This window comes from Procambarus clarkii, chromosome 37, assembly GCF_040958095.1.
Source record: "Procambarus clarkii isolate CNS0578487 chromosome 37, FALCON_Pclarkii_2.0, whole genome shotgun sequence".
Taxonomy (NCBI): Eukaryota; Metazoa; Arthropoda; class Malacostraca; order Decapoda; family Cambaridae; genus Procambarus; species Procambarus clarkii.
The window spans coordinates 12608586-12618345 of record NC_091186.1 but is presented as its reverse complement, the minus strand read 5'-3'; the positions used below and the strand labels follow the sequence as shown (position 1 = coordinate 12618345).

At 55.6% G+C, this 9760-nt stretch overlaps 1 protein-coding gene across 1 annotated transcript in view; it reads right to left on the bottom strand.

Moving 5' to 3' along the window:
• LOC138371806 (mucin-5AC-like) overlaps positions 1–8652 on the bottom strand; it is a 30012-nt gene extending 21360 nt beyond the window's left edge. Inside the window, exon 1 of the mRNA XM_069336829.1 lies at positions 8513–8652. Within this exon, the coding sequence (XP_069192930.1) occupies positions 8513–8652 (140 nt within the window). The remainder of the gene's footprint in view (positions 1–8512) is intronic.
• Positions 8653–9760: the final 1108 nt, after the last annotated feature.

Here is a 9760-nt window from a genome sequence, read left to right as displayed (position 1 = left end):
AGCTCATCCTCGTTAACAAAGACCAAATAAATACTCATTAATCCAGCCGCCAAACTGAGTTTATTAGCGCTTTTCCGCTCACTCCAACCTGCCTCTCCAGTTTGTGTAATAATCCCGTGTACTCACCTAGTTGTACTCACCTAGTTGTGTTTGCGGGGGTTGAGCTCTGGCTCTTTGGTCCCGCCTCTCAACCGTCAATCAACAGGTGTACAGATTCATGAGCCTATCGGGCTCTGTCATATCTACATTTCAAACTGTGTATGGAGTCAGCCTCCACCACATCACCCCCTAATGCATTCCATTTGTCAACCACTCTGACACTAAAAAAGTTCTTTCTAATATCTCTGTGGCTCATTTGGGCACTCAGTTTCCACCTGTGTCCCCTTGTGCGTGTGCCCCTTGTGTTAAATAGACTGTCTTTATCTACCCTATCAATTCCCTTCAGAATCTTGAATGTGGTGATCATGTCCCCCCTAACTCTCCTGTCTTCCAGCGAAGTGAGGTTTAATTCCCGTAGTCTCTCCTCGTAGCTCATACCTCTCAGCTCGGGTACGAGTCTGGTGGCAAACCTTTGAACCTTTTCCAGTTTAGTCTTATCCTTGACTTGATATGGACTCCATGCTGGGGCTGCATACTCCAGGATTGGCCTGACATATGTGGTATACAAAGTTCTGAATGATTCTTTACACAAGTTTCTGAATGCCGTTCGTATGTTGGCCAGCCTGGCATATGCCGCTGATGTTATCCGCTTGATATGTGCTGCAGGAGACAGGTCTGGCGTGATATCAACCCCCAAGTCTTTTTCTCTCTCTGACTCCTGAAGAATTTCCTCTCCCAGATGATACCTTGTATCTGGCCTCCTGCTCCCTACACCTATCTTCATTACATTACATTTGGTTGGGTTAAACTCTAACAACCATTTGTTCGACCATTCCTTCAGCTTGTCTAGGTCTTCTTGAAGCCTCAAACAGTCCTCTTCTGTTTTAATCCTTCTCATAATTTTAGCATCGTCCGCAAACATTGAGAGAAATGAATCGATACCCCCCCTGTGATGAGGTGCTGTATCAAAGGATTTTTGTCAGTATAGAAAAAACTCCATTTGCCCAGCGTTCTGTCCTGCCTTATTGTCGTTACTTTATCATAGAATTCAGGTCTCCAGTAGGACTCGTCAGGCTCAGTTTCCCTTCCCTAAACCCATGTTGAGGTTTAACATTGTTAATTCTCTCTATGCGGGTAACTAGCCTTATACTTTTGTAATCTTTGGTGTACCTTGCTGGGGGCTGCTTGTTAGTGACGCTGGTCTGTAGTTGAAGGGCCTCTTATCTGTTTGTCATCAGCGCCTTCCCCCTGCACCTCTCAGCCCGCACCATCAGGGAAGCCTTTTATCAAGAGGCCAACACCCACTTAAGTGATGGCTTCTTGTAGGGTCGGTGTTCGATCCCCACACACCTTCCAGCCAGTAATGCATTATTTCTCCTTTCCGGTACATAGAACAAGATTATTTCTTTATCTTTCTATTGCCTCCATCTCTCTCTCTCTCTAACTCTCTCCCTCCCTCCCTCCCTCCCTCCCTCCCTCCCTCTCCCCCCCCTCCTCATGAAGGCGAGACAGTTGAGAGAGAGAGGGGGGGGGGGGGGTGAGGTTTACCATGACAACGGGGCCGCCACTCTGGTGGCCAGTAGCCTGGACCAGTCCCGCCTCACACTGTCGCGTCCTGCTGCACCTCCTGGCACACGCCTGGTCTGAAGTGTTGGTTATGTTGGTCTCCCCTCAACACCTCCACCTGTATGGTGGAGGTGTTGAGGGGAGGTGGTGGTAATGTGTGTGCCCAGGTTTGGTTCCCGAACGAGGCAGAGAAGAGTGTGCATGTTACTTTCACCTGATACCTCTGTTCACTTAGCAGGTAATAGGTAACTGAGGGTTAGCCAGCTGTTCTTGGTTGCATCCTCTTGAAATATAACCAGTCATTTCCCTAGCCTAACAGGCTTCCTGTCCCCGACTACTGGAAGTCATTAGATGTACCAAGTCGAAACAGTTAAGGGAGACATGATTACCGCGTACAAAATACTCGAGGAGTTTATAGAACAGCCAAGGGATGAATAGTTAGCAGAGGGGGGGGGGGGGTACTGGGACAGGGCTGGACACATCTTCAAGAGGAAACTAGATTTATTCCTGCAGGTGTTATACTCAAATTCTGTCAGTTGAAATGTAACCAATCACAGGCAAGTAGGCCTCTGACGTCATGCCAGACAGAGGAGCACCAGGCATTCTCCCAGCAGCCTCAGTTATCCTCACAGACTCAGAGTAGAAGGACCTCGGCCAGGCAGATATATACCTTGTTATCTCAGTCAATAAATATATACAGAAGCGACTACTGTGTCTACCTTCTACCCGAACAAGGCAAACGAATACAAGGAGTGCCGGACCAACCGGGCTGTGGTGGGCATGTGGGCCTGCGGGCCGCTCCAAGCAACAGCCTGGTGGACCAAACTCTCACAAGTCAAGTCTGGCCTCGGGCCTGGCTTAGGCAATAGAACAACTCCCAGAACCCCATCAACCAGGGAGGTGTGATGGTGGAGAAAGAGTCCAGAGTTTGACATAGAGATATAACAGAGCCCAATAGAGCCTCTGTAACTGTACCTCAGTAGCTAGAAGGTTGAGAGGCTGAACCCAAGAGCTACAGGTCGCGTTGTTAACGTTATCGTTACCAACGTTATAAATGCTATCCATTAAGATAATAAACGGCTCACCAATATTGACGTTTTCTATGCATGGGACTCGATAGGTTAGGTGGGTTGGTTGGGTGCGTGCGTTGTGCTTAGTGTAAATGGTTGTATTTGTTACGGAGTGGCAGGTGAAGAGAACGACGGGCTGCAGTACATGAGTCAGATGGGTATGTGTACCTCAGCGCCTGGGCCCCGGCTCTAACCCTCTTACCATTTGGGCTGGACGGTAGAGCGACGGTCTCGCTTCATGCAGGTCAGCGTTCAATCCCCGACCGTCCACAAGTGGTTGGGACATCATTCCTTCCCCTCCGTCCCATCCCAAATCCCTATCCTGATCCCTTCCCAGTGCTATATAGTGGTAATGGCTTGGCGCTTTCCCCTGATAATCCTGGGGTAAAGTTTGTAGGGCAGGTGTGGACCATGTGTGGCCTCGGCACCACAATTTCATAGTGCAAGTTAAGATTCATGAACCATTTACGTCTCTACTTACGACCCTCTGCGTCTCTTCTCATCTTAGGCGGCTGTGTTTACATCTATTATAGAGTTTACAAGGACGGAAACTGCTCAGGCAAGTGTACTTGTAAACCCGCCGCCTCCTCCTCCTTCCCAGCTCATTATCTCTTTAATGGATGCAAACACAGCCGCTAAAGATTGGGTAAAGATGTACAGGTTCACAAGTACTGCTTAACTGCTTCATGAATACCGCCTCTCTGGGTAAATACTGGTTTGGAAACAGGGTTCTTGAATGGTGGAAGAAGGTACTAGGTAATGGAGGTGGGGCCCGTGGACAGTCTCCAGGCCAGGTAAAGGGTCAAGTGTGACGGTAGACCGTCGCTCTACCGTCCAACCACTTGGGTTGGATGGTAGAGCGACGGTCTCGATTCATGCAGGTCGGCGTTCAATTCCCGACCTTCCAAGTGGTAGGATGCCATTCCTTTCCCCCCCGTCCCATCCCAAATCCTGATCCCTTCCCAGTGCTATATAGTCGTAATGGCTTGGTGCTTTCTTCTAATAGTTCTCTCAAACCTCAACAACTTCATGTTCAAGAAGTTGCAGTGAACTACAGAACACTTTGTTTTAACATGGGTACATCTGTGTTACACAGCTGTCCTAGACTATATGAAGCGTTACACAGTGTGTGTCAAGAGCCAGGTGTGTGATACTAAGGTACCCGGACATATATACAGCTGCCCTAGACTATATGAATGTGTCTAGGACTCGCTACAAATTTCACTGAATGACTAGCCATTTAAGAGCATGTAATTAGTAGCCCACACTGGCATATTTAGGCCTCATAGTGAGGATATCGTCAAGAACACGAGAGGTAATAAAGACGTCACATAGCTCTAGCTGCCTCGTTCCGGTATATCTGAATGGTCTAATGACTGAGCATACAATAATAATAATAATAAACTTAATACACATAAGAACATAATACAGTGGTCAGTGGTTAATTAGTCATTTCATAAAATGCATATTTAAAAGCAATAATACTCGAGGTGTTTCTGGCATATCTTGAGGTTATCTTGAGATGATATCGGGGCTTTTAGTGTCCCCGCGGCCCGGTCCTCGACCAGGCCTCCACCCCCCAGGAAGCAGCCCGTGACAGCTGACTAACACCCAGGTACCTATTTTACTGCTAATGGTAACAGGGGCATAGGGTGAAAGAAACTCTGCCCATTGTTTCTCGCCGGCGCCCGGGATCGAACCCGGGACCACAGGATTACAAGTCCAGTGTGCTGTCCGCTCGGCCGACCGGCTCCCTTCACCGGCATAACTTAAAATGTTTTAAGTTATTGATGGTTAATGTGGTAGAGCCGTAATACTAAACCACAAGTCTATTAAAGTTTACGAAGTGTTGAAGCTTAGCCAAGATATACAGTATATCAGTGATAAAGTATAGACTACTGTATTGTAGCATCTATAGTTTTAACAACAGTGCCTATATAGTGTTTAATATTAACAGCAAAAGCGCAACATTTACTTACTTTGAATGAGGAAATGTAAATGAAATGTTACAATGTTTATTCTTATTTCAACACTTATTGAAATGTCCTGCAATGTTTATTTTCAAGAATGTGTGTACCAAGAACATAGAAGTAACTCCACCTGCTGCTGTGTGGAGCCTGGCACCCCCCGTCTGTGGTGGAGCCTGGCACCCCCCGTCTGTGGTGGAGGCTGGCACCCCCCGTCTGTGGTGGAGGCTGGCACCCCCCGTCTGTGGTGGAGCCTGGCACCCCCCGTCTGTGGTGGAGGCTGGCACCCCCCGTCTGTGGTGGAGGCTGGCACCCCCCGTCTGTGGTGGAGGCTGGCACCCCCCGTCTGTGGTGGAGGCTGGCACCCCCCGTCTGTGGTGGAGCCTGGCACCCCCCGTCTGTGGTGGAGGCTGGCACCCCCCGTCTGTGGTGGAGGCTGGCACCCCCCGTCTGTGGTGGAGCCTGGCACCCCCCGTCTGTGGTGGAGCCTGGCACCCCCCCGTCTGTGGTGGAGCCTGGCACCCCCCGTCTGTGGTGGAGGCCTGGCACCCCCCGTCTGTGGTGGAGCCTGGCACCCCCCGTCTGTGGTGGAGGCTGGCACCCCCCGTCTGTGGTGGAGGCTGGCACCCCCCGTCTGTGGTGGAGGCTGGCACCCCCCGTCTGTGGTGGAGGCTGGCACCCCCCGTCTGTGGTGGAGGCTGGCACCCCCCGTCTGTGGTGGAGGCTGGCACCCCCCGTCTGTGGTGGAGGCTGGCACCCCCCGTCTGTGGTGGAGGCTGGCACCCCCCGTCTGTGGTGGAGCCTGGCACCCCCCGTCTGTGGTGGAGCCTGGCACCCCCCGTCTGTGGTGGAGCCTGGCACCCCCCGTCTGTGGTGGAGGCTGGCACCCCCCGTCTGTGGTGGAGGCCTGGCACCCCCCGTCTGTGGTGGAGGCTGGCACCCCCCGTCTGTGGTGGAGGCTGGCACCCCCCGTCTGTGGTGGAGGCTGGCACCCCCCGTCTGTGGTGGAGGCTGGCACCCCCCGTCTGTGGTGGAGGCTGGCACCCCCCGTCTGTGGTGGAGGCTGGCACCCCCCGTCTGTGGTGGAGGCTGGCACCCCCCGTCTGTGGTGGAGGCTGGCACCCCCCGTCTGTGGTGGAGGCTGGCACCCCCCGTCTGTGGTGGAGGCTGGCACCCCCCGTCTGTGGTGGAGCCTGGCACCCCCCGTCTGTGGTGGAGGCTGGCACCCCCCGTCTGTGGTGGAGGCTGGCACCCCCCGTCTGTGGTGGAGGCTGGCACCCCCCGTCTGTGGTGGAGGCTGGCACCCCCCGTCTGTGGTGGAGGCTGGCACCCCCCGTCTGTGGTGGAGCCTGGCACCCCCCGTCTGTGGTGGAGGCTGGCACCCCCCGTCTGTGGTGGAGGCTGGCACCCCCCGTCTGTGGTGGAGGCTGGCACCCCCCGTCTGTGGTGGAGGCTGGCACCCCCCGTCTGTGGTGGAGGCTGGCACCCCCCGTCTGTGGTGGAGGCTGGCACCCCCCGTCTGTGGTGGAGGCTGGCACCCCCCGTCTGTGGTGGAGGCTGGCACCCCCCGTCTGTGGTGGAGGCTGGCACCCCCCGTCTGTGGTGGAGGCTGGCACCCCCCGTCTGTGGTGGAGGCCTGGCACCCCCGTCTGTGGTGGAGGCTGGCACCCCCCGTCTGTGGTGGAGCTGGCACCCCCCGTCTGTGGTGGAGGCCTGGCACCCCCCGTCTGTGGTGGAGGCTGGCACCCCCCGTCTGTGGTGGAGGCTGGCACCCCCCGTCTGTGGTGGAGGCTGGCACCCCCCGTCTGTGGTGGAGCCTGGCACCCCCCGTCTGTGGTGGAGGCCTGGCACCCCCCGTCTGTGGTGGAGGCCTGGCACCCCCCGTCTGTGGTGGAGGCTGGCACCCCCCGTCTGTGGTGGAGGCTGGCACCCCCCGTCTGTGGTGGAGGCTGGCACCCCCCGTCTGTGGTGGAGGCCTGGCACCCCCCGTCTGTGGTGGAGGCCTGGCACCCCCCGTCTGTGGTGGAGGCCTGGCACCCCCCGTCTGTGGTGGAGGCTGGCACCCCCCGTCTGTGGTGGAGCCTGGCACCCCCCGTCTGTGGTGGAGGCTGGCACCCCCCCGTCTGTGGTGGAGCCTGGCACCCCCCGTCTGTGGTGGAGCCTGGCACCCCCCGTCTGTGGTGGAGCCTGGCACCCCCCGTCTGTGGTGGAGCCTGGCACCCCCCGTCTGTGGTGGAGCCTGGCATCCCCTGTCTGTGGTGGAGGCTGGCACCCATCTGTGGTGGAGGCTGGCACCCCCCGTCTGTGGTGGAGCCTGGCACCCCCCGTCTGTGGTGGAGGCTGGCACCCCCCGTCTGTGGTGGAGGCTGGCACCCCCCGTCTGTGGTGGAGGCTGGCACCCCCCGTCTGTGGTTGAGGCTGGCACCCCCCGTCTGTGGTGGAGCCTGGCACCCCCGTCTGTGGTGGAGCCTGGCACCCCCGTCTGTGGTGGAGCCTGGCACCCCCCGTCTGTGGTGGAGGCTGGCACCCCCCGTCTGTGGTGGAGGCTGGCACCCCCCGTCTGTGGTGGAGGCTGGCACCCCCCGTCTGTGGTGGAGCCTGGCACCCCCCGTCTGTGGTGGAGGCTGGCACCCCCCGTCTGTGGTGGAGGCTGGCACCCCCCGTCTGTGGTGGAGGCTGGCACCCCCCGTCTGTGGTGGAGGCTGGCACCCCCCGTCTGTGGTGGAGGCTGGCACCCCCCGTCTGTGGTGGAGGCTGGCACCCCCCGTCTGTGGTGGAGGCTGGCACCCCCCGTCTGTGGTGGAGGCTGGCACCCCCCGTCTGTGGTGGAGGCTGGCACCCCCCGTCTGTGGTGGAGGCTGGCACCTCCCGTCTGTGGTGGAGGCTGGCACCTCCCGTCTGTGGTGGAGGCTGGCACCTCCCGTCTGTGGTGGAGGCTGGCACCTCCCGTCTGTGGTGGAGGCTGGCACCCCCGTCTGTGGTGGAGGCTGGCACCCCCGTCTGTGGTGGAGGCTGGCACCCCCCGTCTGTGGTGGAGGCTGGCACCCCCCGTCTGTGGTGGAGGCTGGCACCCCCCGTCTGTGGTGGAGCCTGGCACCCCCGTCTGTGGTGGAGCCTGGCACCAGTCTGTGGAGGAGCCTGGCACCAGTCTGTGGAGGAGCCTGGCACCAGTCTGTGGAGGAGCCTGGCACCCCCCGTCTGTGGAGGAGCCTGGCACCCCCCGTCTGTGGTGGAGCCTGGCACCCCCCGTCTGTGGTGGAGGCTGGCACCCCCCGTCTGTGGTGGAGGCTGGCACCCCCCGTCTGTGGAGGAGCCTGGCACCCCCCGTCTGTGGAGGAGCCTGGCACCCCCAGTCTGTGGAGGAGCCTGGCACCCCCCGTCTGTGGTGGAGCCTGGCACCCGTCATAACTGGATTACTATGGCAGCGTGCCACAGCAGATCAGAACAAGTAGTCAATGTGACTTACTTCAAGAAACCAAAATAAACTGGCCTCAAGACGTGCCGGACCATCCGGCTGGCATTTACCTTTATTTACTGTGAGGACCACTGTATAGTGGCCCCGATCAGCACAGGAAGCCGGCGTCTTGTCAAAGGTACTGGGACAAGACGCCGGCTGATGATTAGCGCCCTCCTGAGGATTTTATCCAGCTGGATTTTGGAATTGCAGAAATGTTTTGGCTTTTACGGCTTCGGCGGGTAGGCGGTTCCACGGGTTAAGAACCCTTTGAGTGCGAAAGCATCTGGTGTTCTCGGTCCCATATTGTGGCGTGTTGAGGGTCAAGCCATTACTCCTTGTTTGCAACATCTGACCTTTTGAAGAAATTGTCAGGATCAACATCCTCCAAATTGTTCGGTGTTTTTAAAGTTGGGATGAGATCAGCCTTGTCATGTCTGGTTTGCTGTGTTAGTCCCGTGGCCCTCAACCGTTGCTGGTATGAGAGTCGACTCATGTTCTGGGATGATTTGTGTTGCCCGGTGTTGAACGCTCTCCACAACAGCTGTCTTTCTCAACACGAGGTCTCCATGTGCAGACATGTCACAATAACGGGGCTGAGGATATGGTGACCAAAGCTCTCGTCAGAAAAATGGAGAAACACCGACGACGTTTCGGTCCCTCCAGGACCATTATCAGGTCGTGTGTGATAATGACTTAATATTGGTCCGAGACGGACAGGTTCACGAAGCAGTTACGCAAGCACTTATCAACCTATACATCTTTTCTCAATCTTTGGCGGCTTTGTTTACAATTATTAAACAGTTAATGAGCTCCGAAGCACCAGGAGGCTGTTTATAACAATAACCACAGTTGAATGGGCAAGTTTTCCTGCTTGTAAACTGTTTAATAAATGTAACCAAAGCCGTCAAAGATTGAGGAAAGTTGTACACGTTCGTAAGTGCTTGCGTAACTACTTGGTGATTCTGGCTCCTGGACGGACCGAAACGACGTAGTTTCAACATTTTTCCTGCCCCGTGTGTGTGTGTGTGTGTGTGTGTGTGTGTGTGTGTGTGTGTGTGTGTGTGTGTGTGTGTGTGTGTGGGTGGGTGGGTGGGTGGGTGAGGGCGCACCACACACGGTAACACTGGAATGATTTTCCGTCTTTCTCTTGAGGTCAAAGTTTCGTTTGACTCCCCCGAGGGTATTGTGTGTGTGTTTACTGCAGCTCACACTTGTGCAATTTTGTATGATGGGTGAAGTTGGACTCCGCGGGCTGGGTTTTGTTCATCATCAATCACGTGGAAGGTAATGGTGTTGATGTGGTAGTTGTGCACATTGTTATCCCCCCACATGCAAGGTGGGGCGTTGTTCGTTGGTATTAAGCATTTGTCAGTCTTCTGACCGTTTGTGGCGTTCATGTAGATCTCTTCTGAAGGCTTTGATATCATCATTGTCACTTCCAACTTTACCATAAATGTTGGTGTCTTCTGGAAAGTTGATGATGGATGTAATCTCTCGTGTATCATTGATTTGAATATGCCAGAAGGTTTTGGACCCCTTGTGGTACCTGGAGGGTACCTGGGGAGGGTTTCGGAAGTTTTTTCTACTCCACAAGCCGGGCC